Source organism: Eptatretus burgeri, chromosome 10 (genome assembly GCF_056783735.1).
Source record: "Eptatretus burgeri isolate ZD-2024b chromosome 10, Ebu_testis_v1, whole genome shotgun sequence".
Classification (NCBI taxonomy): domain Eukaryota; kingdom Metazoa; phylum Chordata; class Myxini; order Myxiniformes; family Myxinidae; genus Eptatretus; species Eptatretus burgeri.
This window is the reverse complement of record NC_140970.1, coordinates 37,487,880-37,506,228: the sequence shown is the minus strand read 5'-3', so window position 1 is coordinate 37,506,228 and position 18,349 is coordinate 37,487,880. Positions and strand designations below refer to the sequence as shown.

The 18,349-nt window shown below is 45.4% G+C and overlaps 1 protein-coding gene across 3 annotated transcripts in view; it reads left to right on the top strand.

Annotated features, from left to right (window-relative positions):
* Positions 1-18,349, top strand: part of GNB5 (G protein subunit beta 5) — a 128,966-nt gene that overhangs the window by 95,025 nt on the left and 15,592 nt on the right. For 2 of the 3 annotated variants that reach the window (XM_085897901.1, XM_085897902.1), the window contains 4 exons: positions 1,916-1,957; positions 2,528-2,604; positions 3,336-3,468; positions 16,261-16,404. In XM_085897901.1, the coding sequence (XP_085754027.1) occupies positions 1,916-1,957; positions 2,528-2,604; positions 3,336-3,468; positions 16,261-16,404 (396 nt within the window). The remainder of the gene's footprint in view (positions 1-1,915; positions 1,958-2,527; positions 2,605-3,335; positions 3,469-16,260; positions 16,405-18,349) is intronic. The other variant, XM_085897900.1, reaches the window with a different exon arrangement.

Genomic DNA, 18,349 nt, shown 5'->3' with positions numbered 1-18,349 from the left:
GCACAGCCAAGTGAGCCTTACAAAACAAATTGTGAGACTTCACTTCTTTGTAGAGGGAAAGATAAAGAAAGAGAGAAATGAGGAGTAAAAGAGAGATTTAAAAAGAGGAACATGAACAAAAAGGAAACGAGAACAGCCACTCCATAGAGCACATACCTCTGCCAGGCTGATTACTTTACGTTTTGTATCCCACTGAAAGGCCGGATCTGCATTTGGACTGGAACTAAAATTTAATTGGCTTGTTCTTGTCACTTAACCAACTCATCCATCAAGTTTCGTCTGAATCTGTCCATAACTTTTTCAGATATCATGCTATATTATCGTTTTATCCCCATCACTCAATGGTGAAGAATCACTTAAAACAATTCTCGGATCTGGATCTGGTTTCAGATCTTCACCAAAATGGAATCAATTTTTCCTTGTCACAATTCCAACCTGCCCACCAAGATTTGTCTGAATCCGTCCACAACTTTTTTCAGAAATCTTGCGACATGTCGTTTTGACCCGATCACTCAACGGTGAAGAATCACTTAAAACAATTCTTGGATCTGGATCCAGATCCGGTTTCATATCTTCACCAAAATCGAATAATTTCGTCCTCGTACCCAAGCTCTCTACCAAATTTTGTCTTTTTGAGCTATTCTGTTCACAGACAGACAGACAGGGTGAAAACAACCTCCATCCACCATCGGTGGCAAAGGCAATAAAAAGCAAGAATTAGCATGAACATAAAGAGAAATGTGAAACAGTAGAAAAAGTGTGAAAGACTGAAGAGAGATGTGAAAGAGAAAGGAAAAAAACATCAAAGACATTGGAAAAAACCCAGATAGGTAGATTTCAGCAGTTACTCCTCAAGGCTCAACCGCAGCAACAGGTAATAAGAACAATGAAAATAGGAACTATATAATGCAAGGTGCAGTCTTGGAGCATGTTACACAGGAGAAGGATCTAGGGGCATTAGTGTGTGTGTGTGTGTGTGTGTGTGTGTGTGTGTGTGTGTGTGTGTGTGTGTGTGTGTGTGTGTGTGTGTGTGTGTGTGTGTGTGTGTGTGTGTGTGTGTGTGTGTGTGTGTGTGTGTGTGGAGGGGGGGGGGTTAAGCAGATAGCACAGTGGCAGTGGCAGGCAGCCATAGATAAAACTAATTGGGTTTCAGTTTCTATTCCTAGGGGGATACCTTGTAAATCAAAAGAGGTGGTGTTAAACGATGTACAATAATTTTTTGTGGCCTCACCTGCAATATTGTGTTCAGTTTTGGTGACCACATCGAAGGAAGGACATCGTTGCCATATAGAGGGTACAGTGTCGAGCAACGATATTGATTCCAGGTCCAGCTCGACTAAGCTATGAGTTGTGGCTGAAAGAGACAGGACTTTTTACATTAGAAAGGAGATGATTGCGAGGGGATCCGATAGAGATGCTTAAGAAAAATGAAGAGTGGAGATAAAATAAGTATGGGATAATTTTTCAGCAGAATGGATGCCGACAGGACAAGGGGGCACCGTGTAAGAGTGAAGAAGAGGAGAGTTAGGATGGTAATAATGCAAGGGTCCTTTGCTCAGAGAATGGTGAATGCATGGAATGGTCTCCCTGAAAGAGGGGTGACAGTTGAGTCGGTGGATAGTTTTAAAATCGAGTCAGTTTGGTATCTGGAAGTAGTGGAGATGGTGGATTCCAAGATGTTGGCATGATTGTACACCTTGATGGGCCTAATGGTCTCGTAGACTTTTCTTCAAGTGCACGATACAGCATCGCCTTTGTTACTACCAACTATCAATGTAGACTAGCTGAAAACTAAAACTCGCAAAGTATTCTGCATATGTCAAGTTGAAAGTCAGGCATTACTTATTGAATGACTTAACATTGCTGAAGGATGAGATGGGTTACTAACCTTATTCTCAAACTTGTTGATGTCTAGGATGGAAAGGTGATCGTGTGGGATGGATTCACATGCAATAAGGTAATATTATGCCATAACAGTTATATGGAAATGGGAGATATAGTGCTTTATTTGAATATGAGATTAGAGTAAGGAAGGCAATGAATTATAAAAACTGAGACAAGGGAACCTATAAATCAGGAAAAAGAGACAACTCCAAAGATAACAGCACTTCAAGGGGAAGTTTGCAAGCTCAGCATTTAAGCATCAGTCTTATGACACATGTTTCTGCCTTCAAGCTTCACCAGGAAGCTAAAATCAGCTGAAAATTAAGAGTTTATAGGCAACCTGTATACCATTTGATACGATGCACTTGGCACGTCAGGCAGCAGGAAGGAAAATGGATTTTTTTTGGGGGGGGGGGATTAAATTAACCAGTCTGTTGCCTTTCGGCTGAAATATAAATTGCACATATTATTGTAAACTTTGGGGAATTAATTGTATGTGTTCATTATGGTTTTTAAACGTTCATTTTAGGCTGAGAATTATAAATATACATTGTCATTTATTTTAGGCATGTGTGTGTGTGTGTGTGTGTGTGTGTGTGTGTGTGTGTGTGTGTGTGTTTGTGTGTGTTCTTTTTCTCATCAGGAGCATGCAGTGACTATGCCCTGCACTTGGGTAATGGCATGTGCCTATGCCCCCTCCGGGTGTGCGATAGCTTGCGGGTAAGGCTAGGTGGGGGGGGGGGAGAGAGAGAGAGAGAGAGAGAGAGAGAGAGAGAGAGAGAGAGAGAGAGAGAGAGAGAGAGAGAGAGAGAGAGAGAGAGAGAGAGAGAGAGAGAGAGAGAGAGAGAGAGAGAGAGAGAGAGAGAGAGAGAGAGAGAGAGAGAGAGAGAGAGAGAGAGAGAGAGAGAGAGAGAGAGAGAGAGAGAGAGAGAGAGAGAGAGAGAGAGAGAGAGAGAGAGAGAGAGAGAGAGAGAGAGAGAGAGAGAGAGAGAGAGAGAGAGAGAGAGAGAGAGAGAGAGAGAGAGAGAGAGAGAGAGAGAGAGAGAGAGAGAGAGAGAGAGAGAGAGAGAGAGAGAGAGAGAGAGAGAGAGAGAGAGAGAGAGAGAGAGAGAGAGAGAGAGAGAGAGAGAGAGAGAGAGAGAGAGAGAGAGAGAGAGAGAGAGAGAGAGAGAGAGAGAGAGAGAGAGAGAGAGAGAGAGAGAGAGAGAGAGAGAGAGAGAGAGAGAGAGAGAGAGAGAGAGAGAGAGAGAGAGAGAGAGAGAGAGAGAGAGAGAGATAGAGATAGAGATAGAGATAGAGATAGAGATATGAGAATGAGTTATTTAAAATACAATAACTTTGTATTTTGTTTTAAGCTTTCAATCAAATGCATTGATTAGATGCTTCCTGTCTGGTCGTCTCTTGCCATAAGCAAATCACTGACCTTAGTTATGACATTCACCTTTATTCAGGGGTCTTGACAACAAGTGCTCTGTGTATCCATTGAGCTTTGACAAGAACGAAAACATGGCTGCAAAGAAGAAATCTGTCGCTATGCACACCAATTACCTCTCTGCTTGCTGTTTTACCAATTCAGACATGCAGGTAATGACTCGGTAACCTTAAAAAACACATGTAAGTTACAAGGAAAAGCCAATATATTCATCCCAGACAAATTGTGTGCTGTACAGGGGAGTGGTTCTTAACCTTTTCCTCAACAGGGAACAGCAAAGGTCAGCGATAAATGACCGCGGACGGTCAATGTGAAACCACGTAATTAATGGTCTTTACTGTCTATACTTCAGCACATCATACATCTCAACAAACTTTTTGCAGTAATATTTGTTTTTTTTATAATTGCCTAGTTTAGCTGCCTTTGGAAATTGCCAAGTTTAGCTGCCTATGATGTCACCCACCTTCGAGGACACATGATGTGCCTTGATGTCGTTGTACCCATTGCTGGTAAATCAAAAAAACTATGCCCCTTGCACTGCCACGCCAGGTGCCGTTATGGTGCCTAAGAACATATCAAACCTTCAGCTGAGTCGGAGGCTCGGAGTGGGTTCTTCACGCGTGTGTAATATATATATATATATATATATATATATATATATATATATATATATATATATATATATATATATATATATATATATATATATATATATATATATACACATGGAAAGTGTAACCACAATGCTCGCCGTATATTCACGAACATACACAGTATGAAGGGGGAACTGGTTCCAATTTCTATATAAGTTATATTACTCATTAATATTCATGAACAATCCAACCTTTAATTACTACAATACCCATGTTTTGTTTCTGAGTAAATTTAAAAAAGGATTGTCGAGTAAGTGGTCTCACTTTACATTGACAAAACTATAGGTTCCATCTCATTCACACCCAAATTAATATTGAAAAGACAAATAAAATGTATTTTCAATCGAAACAAAGGTTTCCCCTGCCCTTCCCAACATGTAGCCAATAAGGTCAGCAAATGCTCAGAGTGCACCTGAGAGCACCGAGAATACCAAAGATTCAGGGCCTCTTGAGTGGGCCCTGGACCCGATGCCTTGATGGCTTTGTGCTAGCAGCATCTGGACGAGCAAGCACCCTGTTCCCTTCATTTTTGGACCCCACCTTTCAAAAAATCCTGGATCCGCCCTGGAGTAGATTATATATATCTTCTTCTTCTTCTTTCGGCTGCTCCCGTTAGGGGTCGCCACAGCGGATCATCCATTATGATCCGCATAGTGATTTGGCACATGTTTTACGCCGGATGCCCTTCCTGACGCAACCCTGGTGGCCTCTTACGACACAGGGATATGGTACACCTATTTTTAACCGGGGTATACACCGGCCCAGTATACTGGTACTCATTTCGCCGACCTCGGAAGGATGACAGGCTGAGTCAACCCCCTGGTGTATTAATTCAGTGGCTCAACGGGGCTTGAACTCAGGACCTCTTGGATCCCAAGCCGCTGCCCGAACCACTGCGCCAACACCAGGCTCTGGAGTAGATTATATATATATATATATATATATATATATATATATATATATATATATATATATATATATATATATATATATATATATATATATATATATATATATATATACATCTTCTTCTTCTTTCGGCTGCTCCCGTACGGGGTCGCCACAGCGGATCATCCGTATGATCCGCATAGTGATTTGGCACATGTTTTACGCCGGATGCCCTTCCTGACGCAACCCTGGTCGCCTCTTACGACACAGGGATATGGTACACCTATTTTAACCGGGATATACACCAGCCCAGTATACTGGTACTCATTTCGCCGACCTCGGAAGGATGACAGGCTGAGTCAACCCCCTGGTGCATTAATTCAGTGGCTCAACGTGGCTTGAACTCGGGACCTTTTGGATCCCAAGCCGCTGCCCTAACCACTCGCCAACACCAGACTAGATGATATATATATATATATATATATATATATATATATGTATACATATATATATATATATATATATATATATATATATATATATATATATATATATATATATATATATATATATGTATATACACTTGCTCCAATATAACATTCGTCAGGCGTTGCTCGCGGGTGAGTGGCAGTAATTTTTATTTTTTCTGGAATTACTCCGTGGACCGGTTGCTTTCCTTCCGCAAACCAGCAGTGATCCACAGACCGGCGGTTAATAATCTGTGCTATAGGGGACACATTCTAACTTTCATTATCGTTCCAACTTTGGTTATAGTTCCAAATTTCGTCAATCATATCATTTCACTTCCAACCTTTTTCAGCCACATTTAATCTTGTCTTCATTCTCTGCCTTAAATTGCCTCAAATTCTAAAATATATCCTGAAAACATCATCTGCTTTTGACCTTCCTGACACAACCATAGGCAGCTATCTCAACTGACTATTTATACCTGTCATGTATGACCTATTTGACCAACTCGAGAAACAAGTGATTTATTCAAAACTTTTATTTGTGAATCTTACACATCCTCATATTATTTGTAAACCGTCTTCCCCATCCCTTCCTGGGTAAGACGTTAAATTGCATCCATCACTGCCTTGTGGTTCGTTTTTTTGGCTAAAAGCTAAGGTTCCATCCTGAAATAAGTGGTTGGTGTCAGGAAGAGCATTCGCCCATAAAACCTTAGCTTCAATCTTTATTTTTCTATGATGTCAGTAATGAATGGGCAAGATTCAACCTACCTATGTCAAACAGAAAGGTAGACAAACCTGGGGAAATTGACTCCATTACTATGGTAACCACTATGATGGCAAACATCCAGATGCTGTTCATAGGTGGTACAGCTAATGTGGAGACAATGAGTGGGGGAAGCAGGGAAGTGGTGGAAATGTTAAGAAGGAGAAAGGTAGAGATGAGATAGAGAGACAATTGTAGGTTATGAGATAGGCCAAAAGGCAAGGACAGTTTGCACAGGACAGGAAAAGTACAAGTTATTTTGGTCAGGAGGGGAAGAGGCTTTTGGGGGGTGTTGGTGTGCTAGTTTCAGGAAAATTTATCCAGAAAGTTTTGGAAGTATCAAGATACAGCGCGAGAATCAGGAAATTGAAGCTGATAATTGGAGAGAAGTTGATGAATGTAGTGTCAGCTTATGCACCACATGTAAACTTAAGTGAGGAGGAGAAAGAAAGCTTTGGGGAGAATTACAGGATGTGGTGCAAAAAATAAGTTTCTAATAAGTTAATTCGAGATGGGGACTTAAATGGACATGTCGGAGAAAAGGCAGGTGGATTGGAGGGAGTGCATGGGGGTTTTGGGTATGGAGAAAGACATACAGCAGGGGAATGGATATTAGAAGCAACGGATAGTTGTGGACTTCATTTTTGCTTTAAGAAAAGGGTAGAACAGCTGGTAATATACATGAATGGAGGATGGAAGAGTCCAATTCATGCAGCATCAGAGGAAGTGTTGTTAATGTGAAAGTGATACCTGGGGGGGGGGATTGTTTGACACAACACAGATTAGGTGTTGGTGACATAAGGATTAGGACTGAAGAAAAGGTTAATTAAGTACTATGTGAAATGCGCATCCAGAGTGCAAGTTTCAAAATTTAAGGATAGAAAGAATATCGAGGGATTTTAGGAGAAGTTGAGCAAGGAAAAAGAACAAGTCAATGAAAATAAGGAATAGAACAACAACAATTTCCTTGCAAGGAACTTTAACAAAGGAGGGAGTCATTAGGCCCATCAAAGCCTGTGCTATTATTACAAACTTGTGGTTGTTTATCCATGCTCAATTTTTTTTTAATGCTGAGCATCAAGCAAGGAAGTAGCACATAGCTTTAAAAATATATATTTGGCATGGCTAGAGTTCAAACAGCTGACCTCCCAGACTCAAAGCAGACACAAGCCATTACACCACCTCGGATGGCAATAAGTATTAAGTCGATGATTTGGGGGGGGGGAGGCAAATGGGGGGTGCATGGATGAAGGTAGCTCAGGAGGCAAGTGGCATGACTACATGAAATGTACAAAAGGAGAGAGAAATATGGTGGTGGAGTATTAAATGTTCAGGGAGCAATAGTTAAGAAGAATGCAAACACAAAAGAAGTAGAGGAAGAGTAAGGAACAGATGGATAGAGAGGATTATAAGCAGTTAAAGAAGGAATCCAAGAAAGAAGTAGCTGAAGGGAAAAATATAGAATATGAAGATTCAGGGAAGAGCTTAAACAATGCAGAAGGAAGAAACAAGATATTCATGTAAGGTAGATAAATGATGTAGGATAGAAAGGTTGAAGTTAGAAAAGAGGAAGTTGAAAAAGAATGGAAAGAATACTTCCAAAAGTTGTTGAATGAGGAGAGTGGATGGGATAAGGATGTGGAGAGCAGGAAAGTGGAAGGCACATAGGAGGAAATATCAGAGGAAGAAGTTAGATCAGCTATTAAGAAATTAAAGAGAGATAAAACAGCAGGACCAACTAGTGTTGTGGTTGAGATGGTGGAGGCAGCATTAGAGGGGAGTAAAGTGGATGAATGAGTTGTGTGGAATGATTTGGAGACATGGATATATTCCATATGATTGGTTGGACAGTACAATTGCACCTTGGTATGACAAAAGAAGTAGGAGATCACCTTTCATCTTAAACAGAGAAGTGAAGCTGTTACAGCAAGCATTGGAGATGTTTGAGAAGGTTATTGGGAATAGATTGAGAGTTTTCAATGTAGATGAGAACCAATTTGGCTTGATAAGTGAAAAGTCGATGATGAAACCATTTTTCTAGTGACGCAGATTCAAGAGAAGTACTTAGCAAGGAAGTAGTTACATCATGTGTTTGTAGATCTTGAGTAGGCATACGATGGAATAAGGATCGTTGTAGAATGGGCACTAAGGAGACGGGGAGCATCAGAGGATTTGGTGAGGGTAGTTAAGTCAATGTACAGGGTGGTCCAGATGTCTTGTGATGCCGAACATTTTTAGATCCTCGTGGAGGATTTCTTTGTCTTACTCACGTTGTTGTTCTTGTGGACTTTTTTGTTTCACAGCCTACAGTTTTCATCGAAACTTCCTGAAACTTGGCATATACTGTATATGTAAAAATACCCTGCGCAGACAGTAACCATCTCCGATTTTGAAAATTCCTCCAAGAAAAAAGTTATGACGTCAAAATATCTCCGCTAATGGAAAGCGCCAAAAAAATTATCTCCGAAACTAGGCAAGCTTTTTAAATTCTGTTTGCGGGAATCGAACAGGGCATTAGCAGAGATGAATTACCGCGCATATGATACATCACTATCACGTCATATCAATTTTATGACGTCATTCCTATTTTTTGACATTTTTTGTTTCACAACCCAGAGTTTTCATCGGATCTTCGTGAAACCTGCCATGTATATGCAGATAGCCCACGTGCAGGCAGTGACCATCTCCGATTTTGGAAATTCTTCCAAGAAAAAAGTTGACGTCATAATACCGCCGCTAATGGAAATCGCCTATACCATTATCTCCGAAACCAGGCAAGCTGTTTGAATTTTGTTTGCGGGAATCAAGCCAGGCATTAGCACAGATAATTATAATTTATCGCAAACTTGATACATCACAATGACGTCATCATTAAGAGGACGAGGATCTTAGCTCATTTGAGCTTGTTTTTTTCCTTTTCTCATTCATTTTCACAAGTGGACCTGGCAATGTTGGGTAACATTTCTCACAGGACAGGGTGTCAAATCATCCCATGGAAAGAAAATTATGGTTTTCATACAAACTTACTGGTCCCTTAATAAGGACATTGTTATTATTATTTGTAATTATGATGTTTAATAAAGTTTATACAGTTTATGCCATCTTTATGTTGCTTACATTACATTAGATTACACACCTATTGGTATTCAAAAAATAAAAAGATTTAGAGAAGGGGGGGGGGAGGTCACAAGACATCTGGACCACTCTGTATAAGGGATCAAGAACATCAGCAAGAACAAGTGAAGGATGTACAGAGTCATTTGAAGTGAAAGTAGGTTTACACCAGGGATCAGCGTTGAGCTTCTTGATTTTTGTCCTGGTTCAAGAAGAGCTTAAAAAAGGGGTGAGGGTAGGAGTTCCATGGGAACTATGATATGCAGATAGCCGATGCTTAACAGCAAAAACAGAATTAGAAGCAAAGGAGACATTTCATATTTGGAAGGAAGCAATGGAGTTCAAGGGATTTTGAAAAAAAAAATTCTTCACATGGTTTCGGGCTCGGCTCATGGGAGAGCTATGACACAGAACAAATAAGGACACAACATAACAACGGGAACAGTAGCATAAAGGAGAAACACCAACAGCAGGGAGGAGGGAGAAACTCGACAGAGACAGACAAACAAGGGATGCAGGTAATGATGAGGGGTAAGTGAGAACACAAAGGGTGGACAATATGGACACACAAGCAAAATTTGGGATGGGTCTGGGTGGTTTAAAGGGTGTGGAAAAGATCATGGTTTGGGATGGAGGGTGACTTGAGATGATGGTAAACAGCTGTGTTGAAGAAAAGGAAAGGATGAGATTGAAGAGAGTATGGAAGGTGGTTCCACAGGTGGGGGAAAAAGAGGACTATGTGGGTGGATGTGAGCAGTGGTTCTGGATTTTGGCAGTTTCACTAGGAGGGGGCTTCTGGTGGACCGCATGCGTCGTAGAGATACCTGGGGGGGGGAACAAAGCACAGAGAGGGCAGAGGGTGCAAATCCAGAAATGAGGCGGAATAAGACAGAGACCACCGACCTGTCAGCGATGGCGAAGTGATAGGCTGGGAGATTCAGCTTCATCGCAAGAGATTCAAATGATCTTGAAAGTCTTTGTTTCCACGACGGCAAGCTGAACAAAATGTGAGGCAGGAGAACCAGCCTAGAGGGGAAAGCAATACTCCATCAAGCTGTGGATGAAAGCCTTGTAGATGGACAGGAGCTCAGGTGTGCCAAGAAAGGACTTTGCATGATGGAGGATACCCAGTCGACATCTGGCTTTGAAGGCCAACATTGAAATGTGGCTTGCCCAAAAGAGAACATGGCTGAGAGTGAGAACTTAGAGTTTGAGTGACTGAACCTCTTTGAGATGGTTGTTAAGAAAATAGAAGGGGGGATTTGTGGTATGGTCCTTTCAGAGAGAGATAGAGAGTGAGTGTGTGGGATTTCTCAGGATTGAAAGACATGTTCCGAGTATTTGACCAGTTTGTGATTTTGTCATGGTCTGAAGAGAGGGAAGACGCTGCTGCCTGTCTGTCAGAAGGATGAGGAATGTCATGGCAGAAAATGGAGTCATCAATAAAGACAGAAAGAGGATTTTCCAGAGAGTCAGTGAGATCATCGATGAAGATTAGGAATAGAATGGGGCCTAGAAAACTGTTTTGGGGTACTCCAGCGTTGACAGGGAGAGGAATAGAATGGGTTCCGTTGAAAGCCACACATTGGCTACGAGAGTGGAGGAAGTCAATAATCCAGGAGTGGAGTTGGTCTTGGATTCCATAAGCAGACATTTTTGAGAGCAAGGCAGGATTCCATACTGTGTCAAAAGCTCGAGATATGTCCAGAGAGATGGCCCTGATCTCATGTCTGATATTGAGGTCCTCCATTCATTGCTGGGAGAATAGAAGCAGCATTTCCACAGTAGAGTGACGAGGTCTGAATCCAAATTGATGATCGGAAATCAAGTCATTGGAGAAGAGGAAGGATTTCATGTCAGAAGCAATATTGGATTCCATGACTTTGTTGATGATTGGAAGTAAGCGAATTGAGCTATAGATCTGTTTTTATATGAGGTTTGATATGAGTTTTCATATATCTATATGAGGATCTGTTTTTGCACATTTTTATGTGATGCTGTGATGTTGGCTGATTTCCAAGCAGATGGAGGATGACCTATTGTAATTGACAGGGTAAAAAGGGCAAAGAGAGGAAGTGCAAGAGCAGCAGAGCAGGTTTTTAGGACACGTGAGCTGATGCGGTCTAGTCCAGTTGCAATCAGAGTTGAGGGTTGTCAGAAACTTTTCCACCTTTTGAGGTGCAAAAGACATAACTTAGGAGCAGTTGGGTCCAACTGGGTGGGGTGGGAACAGAGAGAGAGGGGTTCAAGACACAAGATACTGAAGCAAATGCAGAATTGAGGCATTCGGCCTTTTCACGAGTAGAGTCGGCTGTGGTGTCATCTGAAGTGAGGAAAGGGATGGAGGGAGCATACACCAGAGACAGACTTGACAAGGAACCACCAGATTTTAGAAGGGTGAGAAAAGTTTGAAAGTTAATTCTTGTGATTTGACAGATGTTGTTTTCTGGCTCTTCTGAGACGAGACACACTTGTTGTGGGCTTTGTGGAATGATCTGAGGTTGCCTTCAGTTGGATTTGCCTTGCAGGAAGACAATGCAAGTTGTTTTAAAGCAACATTGGATTCAGAGTACTAAGAGCGGGAGGATGGGTGAGATAATTGAAGATGAGATAGGATGAATCTGTGCATAAGAGAGAGCAGGTTTACGTGTAAGAATTCCCAGGCTGAATTAATTTCAGTCGCGGTGGATATAGGAGACCAGTCCTGAAGTGAGATGGCTGCTTGCAGTCCCTGCCAGTTTGCCTGAATGAATTTCCAGACTTGCCTTGTTCCAGACTTCCAGACTGACTTGCTGAGGCTGTTCTCTGAAAATGGCCAGAGAGATGTTGACCTTCACAAGCACATGATCATATGAGCCAATTGAGGTGGCAGATTAGCAAGATACATTGGCAGGGAAATATAGGAGGGAAGATTTGCTGTTGGGAAAATCCGGGTGGGAAAGTTAATGGATTGAGTCAGATCCATGGAATCACAGAAGTCCTTTGCAGAAGTGCCATGATTGGTGAGAGAGGTACTATCACCCAGCCAATGAGCATGGTGACAATTGAAGTAACCACACATGTGGAAGAGAGAGTTGGGCCGAGTGATTAAAAGTTGGTCCATGTCGTCTGAGACAGATGTAGATGGAATCGACACTGTTGGGAGGATGGTAAAACACACAGACAAACAGAGACCCACCCCTCTCGCTATTTCTCTCTCTCACCACTCCCGCTCTCTCTCTCTCTCTCCCACCACTCCCGCTCTCTCTCTCTCTCCCACCACTCCCGCTCTCTCTCTCTCTCTCTCTCTCTCTCTCTCTCTCTCTCTCTCTCTCTCTCTCTCTCCCACCACTCCCGCTCTCTCTCTCTCTCTCTCTCCCACCACTCCCGCTCTCTCTCTCTCCCACCACTCCCGCTCTCTCTCTCTCTCTCTCCCACCACTCTCGCGCTCTCTCTCTCTCTCTCCCACCACTCCCGCTCTCTCTCTCTCTCCCACCACTCCCGCTCTCTCTCTCTCCCACCACTCCCGCTCTCTCTCTCTCCCACCACTCCCTCTCTCTCTCTCCCACCACTCCCGCTCTCTCTCTCTCCCACCACTCCCGCTCTCTCTCCCACCACTCCCGCTTCTCTCTCTCTCCCACCACTCCCGCTCTCTCTCTCTCTCCCACCACTCCCGCTCTCTCTCTCCCACCACTCCCGCTCTCTCTCTCTCCCACCCCTCCCGCTCTCTCTCTCTCTCCCACCACTCCCGCTCTCTCTCTCTCTCTCTCTCTCTCTCTCCCACCACTCCCGCTCTCTCTCTCTCTCTCTCTCTCTCTCTCTCTCTCTCTCTCTCTCTCTCTCTCTCTCTCTCTCTCTCTCTCTCTCTCTCTCTCTCTCTCTCTCTCTCTCTCTCTATCTCTCCCACCACTCCCGCTCTCTCTCCCGCCACTCCCGCTCTCTCTCTCCCACCATTCCCGCTCTCTCTCTCTCTCTCTCTCTCTCTCTCTCTCCCACCATTCCCGCTCTCTCTCTCTCTCCCACCACTCCCGCTCTCTCTCTCTCTCTCCCACCACTCCCGCTCTCTCTCTCTCTCTCTCCCACCACTCCCGCTCTCTCTCTCTCTCTCTCTCTCTCTCTCTCTCTCTCTCTCTCTCTCCCACCACTCCCGCTCTCTCTCTCTCTCTCTCTCTCTCTCTCTCTCTCTCTCTCTCCCACCACTCCCGCTCTCTCTCTCTCTCTCTCTCTCTCTCTCTCTCTCTCTCTCTCTCTCTCTCTCTCTCTCTCTCTCTCTCTCTCTCTCTCTCTCTCTCTCTCTCTCTCTCTCCCACCACTCCCGCTCTCTCTCTTTCCCACCACTCCCGCTCTCTCTCTTTCCCACCACTCCCGCTCTCTCTCTCTCCCACCACTCCCCCTCTCTCTCTCCCACCACTCCCGCTCTCTCTCTCCCACCACTCCCGCTCTCTCTCTCCCACCACTCCCGCTCTCTCTCTCCCACCACTCCCGCTCTCTCTCTCCCACCACTCCCGCTCTCTCTCTCTCCCACCACTCCCGCTCTCTCTCTCCCACCACTCCCGCTCTCTCTCTCTCCCCCCACTCCCGCTCTCTCTCTCTCCCCCCACTCCCGCTCTCTCTCACTCCCGCCACTCCCGCTCTCTCTCTCCCACCACTCCCGCTCCCTCTCTCTCCCACCACTCCCGCTCTCTCTCTCTCCCACCACTCCCGCTCTCTCTCTCTCCCACCACTCCCGCTCTCTCTCTCCCACCACTCCCGCTCTCTCTCTCCCACCATTCCCGCTCTCTCTCCCCACCAACCCCGCTCTCTCTCTCTCCCACCACTCCCGCTCTCTCTCCCACCACTCCCGCTCTCTCTCCCACCAACCCCGCTCTCTCTCTCTCCCACCACTCCCGCTCTCTCTCCCACCAACCCCGCTCTCTCTCCCACCACCCCCGCTCTCTCCCACCACTCCCGCTCTCTCTCTCTCTCTCTCTCTCTCTCTCTCTCTCTCTCTCTCTCTCTCTCTCTCTCTCTCTCTCTCTCTCTCTCTCTCTCTCTCTCTCTCTCTCTCTCTCTCTCTCTCTCTCTCTCTCCCACCACTCCCGCTCTCTCTCTTCCCACCACTCCCGCCTCTCTTTTCCCACCACTCCCGCTCTCTCTCTCCCACCACTCCCGCTCTCTCTCTCTCCCACCACTCCCGCTCTCTCTCTCCCACCACTCCCGCTCTCTCTCCCACCACTCCCGCTCTCTCTCTCCCACCACTCCCGCTTCTCTCTCCCACCACTCCCGCTCTCTCTCCCACCACTCCCGCTCTCTCTCTCTCCCACCACTCCCGCTCTCTCTCTCCCACCACTCCCGCTCTCTCTCCCACCATTCCCGCTCTCTCTCTCTCCCACCACTCCCGCTCTCTCTCTCTCTCCCACCACTCCCGCTCTCTCTCTCTCTCCCACCACTCCCGCTCTCTCTCCCACCACTCCCGCTCTCTCTCTCTCCCACCACTCCCGCTCTCTCTCTCTCTCCCACCACTCCCGCTCTCTCTCTCTCTCCCACCACTCCCGCTCTCTCTCTCTCCCACCACTCCCGCTCTCTCTCCCACCAACCCCGCTCTCTCTCTCTCTCCCACCACTCCCGCTCTCTCTCTCCCACCACTCCCGCTCTCTCTCTCCCACCAACCCCGCTCTCTCTCTCTCTCCCACCACTCCCGCTCTCTCTCCCACCAACCCCGCTCTCTCTCCCACCACCCCCGCTCTCTCCCACCATTCCCGCTCTCTCTCTCTCCCACCACTCCCGCTCTCTCCCCCACCACTCCCGCTCTCTCTCCCACCACTCCCGCTCTCTCTCCCACCACTCCCACTCTCTCTCCCACCACTCCCACTCTCTCTCCCACCACTCCCGCTCTCTCTCCCACCCCTCCCGCTCTCTCTCTCCCACCACTCACACTCTCCCACCCCTCCTGCTCTCTCTCCCACCCCTCCTGCTCTCTCTCCCACCCCTCCTGCTCTCTCTCCCACCCCTCCTGCTCTCTCTCTCCCACCCCTCCCGTTCTCTCTCCCACCCCTCCCGTTCTCGCTCCAACCCCTCCCGCTCTCTCTCCCACCCTCCCGCTCTCTCTCCCACTCTCTCTCTCCCACCCCCTCGCTCTCTCTCTCTCCCACCCCTCCCGCTCCCTCTCCCACCCCTCCCGCTCTCTCTCTCCCACCCCTCTCCCCCTCTCTCTCCCACCCCTCTCCCGCTCTCTCTCCCACCCCTCTCCCGCTCTCTCTCCCACCCCTCTCTCTCTCCCAACCCTCTCCCGCTCTCTCTCCCACCCCTCTCCCGCTCTCTCTCCCACCCCTCTCCCGCTCTCTCTCCCACCCCTCTCCCGCTCTCTGTCCCACCCCTCTCCCGCTCTCTGTCCCACCTCTCCCGCTCTCTGTCCCACCTCTCCCGCTTCTCTGTCCCACCCCTCCCGCTCTCTGTCCCACCCCTCTCACTCCCACCTCTCTCGCTCTCTCTCCAACCTTCCTCGCTCTCTGTCCCTCGTTCTCTCCCATTCCTCTCCCTCCCCTTCGCTCTCCCTTTTGGAATATTTTTTTAAACTTATAACCCTCAGGCTATTTGCATGAAGATATGGTTGTGTGAAAGCTAATAAAAGAAAAGAGAAGCTCAAAGCTTCCTCACGAGAGGGGTTGAGAAGCTCAAAACATAAAAAAGAAGCTCAAAGCTAATAGTACTGAAGAATAGTTGGGAGAGAAAAGACTAAGGTGGTTTGGGTGTGTTGCATGAAAGAGAGAAGATGAGTCTGTCAAGAATGTCACTAGTTTAGTAGTTGAAGGGAAAAGACCAAGAGGTAGACCAAAAAAGATCTGGAAGGATGCACTCAGCAGACATGCAGTTGTTGGGGTTTATGGAGGAGGATGCTTTTGACAGGACTTTGACAGGACTAAGTGGATAGGGGCCATCAGCCAACCAAACTCCTCATATGGGAAAATGGCATGGTTAAAAGTAGTAGTCGTTTTATTTGTCATTGTTATTTTATTTTTGAAGTCTGTTTACCCTTATGATGATTATTCTGGTGTTTTGATTTTTAAATGTTTTTTCTTTCATACCCCTCAACAGCTGCTCACAGCAAGTGGTGATGGAACATGTGCTTTATGGGATGTGGAAAGTGGACAGCTACTCCAGAGTTTCCATGGCCATGGAGCAGATGTTTTGTGCCTTGATCTTGCACCATCTGAAACTGGAAATACTTTCATATCAGGGGTGAGAAATGTGACAACCAGGAACAAAAAGAGACACGTAAAGTAAAAATCAGCCATATAGGTAAAAGTGAGTGGAAGTGTGTGGCACTCAGCTGGTTTGCTCAATGTGAATTAGTGGCCCAAAATGGAGCTTGAGCAACACAGCCTGACAGGTGGTGTTATTTTCCCAATCCATTCAGGTTCTTGTGAATTTCATAATTAATTACACGAGCGGGCACTCAGCCCACCTTCAGGGGTCAATGTGCTGCAGCAGAGTCTTGGAAATGCACTATACAATTTTTGTCATTTTTCGAAAGAAATTTTATTGATCACAACATATCGTACTCAAATATCGTGAAAGAAAGATGATTTGTAATACTGGGTACCAGCAAAGGTGGCAGATTTCTGCCACATGCAAGTTTTGGAGTTTTGGTGACATCCACATGTGCTCCATAATAGCAAGATTGTGGCTTTGCTTTTCTTACTCTATTGCTCAATGTATTTTCCTATGATGCTGTCACGTGACTGGAGTTCAGTCCACAGGGAAGTTCAGTAGGCTAAGCTTTGTAAGGAAGGCACAGTGAGACAATGTCTCTCGGTGGGCACCATACCCCAATCACAGAACAGAATGAATGGAGCTTTTGCCCAAATGATGGAGGCTGGCAATGACACATCAACATCAGATCATAATATAACACCTTTTTACCAAAATAGATGTCTTCATGATCATGATAATTAAACAACCTTACCCAAAATAGAATTGAGTAATAATTATACAATGTAAAACAAGCCTTACTCACAGTGTCGAAAGAAAGTCTACACCCCCTTTTAAAAATTTCCCCATTTTGTTGCCTTATAGCCTGGAATTAAATTGCATTAAATCAGACTTTTTCCACCTTTATTTACACAACGTAACCCACAACTTCCAAGTGAAGAACAAATTACACAAATTTCAAAAAATTAAGGAAAAATACAAAACTGGAATATGTTGGTGGGACAGGTGTCCACCCCTCTCCTTATAATAGCAATTGTAAATGAGCTCAGGTGTAACCAATTGCCTTAAAAATCACAGAGCAAGTTAATTGACCTTCACCTGTGTTAAATTGTTATGATTCTGATTATTTCAGGATAAAATCAGCTGTTCCTGTGGGTTTCCTCTGCTGGGTAGTGCATTTCACAGCAAAGACACAACCATGAGCACAAAGGAGCTTTCAAAAGATCTCCAGGATAAAGTTATGGAAAGGCACAGATCAGGGGATGCGTATAAAAACATTTCAAAAGCCTTGAATATCCCTTGGAGCACAGTCAAGACAATCATAAAGAAGTGGAAGGCATATGGTACCACAAAGACCCTGCCCCGATCAGCCCATCCCTCCAAACTGGATGACCAAGCAAGGAGACTGATCAGAGAGGCCACCAAGAGGCCAATGGCAACTTTGAAAGAGCTACATGCCTTTACAGCAAAAACTGGTCACTGTGTGCATGTGACAACAATATTCCAAGCACTCCACAAGTCTGGCCTGTATGGTCGGGTGGCAAGAAGGAAGCCATTACTCAAAAAGCCCACCTTGAGTCCTGTTTGAGGTCAGCAAAAAAACCACTCCAGTGATTCTGAAGTCATGTGGCAAAACGTTTTGTGGTCTCATGAAACCAAGATGGAACTTTTTTGCCAAAATGCAAAACATCATGTTTGGTGCAAACCTAACACACCACATCACCCAATAAACACCATCCTGACTGTGAAGCATGGGGGTGGCAGCATTACGTTATGGGAATGTTTCTTATCAGCAGGGACTGGGGCACTTGTCAGGATAGAAGGGAAAATGGATGGAGCAAAATACAGAAAAATCCCAGAGGAAAACCTGCTGCCTTCTGCAAAAAAGCTGAAATTGGGACAGAAGTTCACCTTTCAGATTGACAACGACATGAAGCATGCAGCCAAGGCTACACTGGAGTGGCTGAGGAAC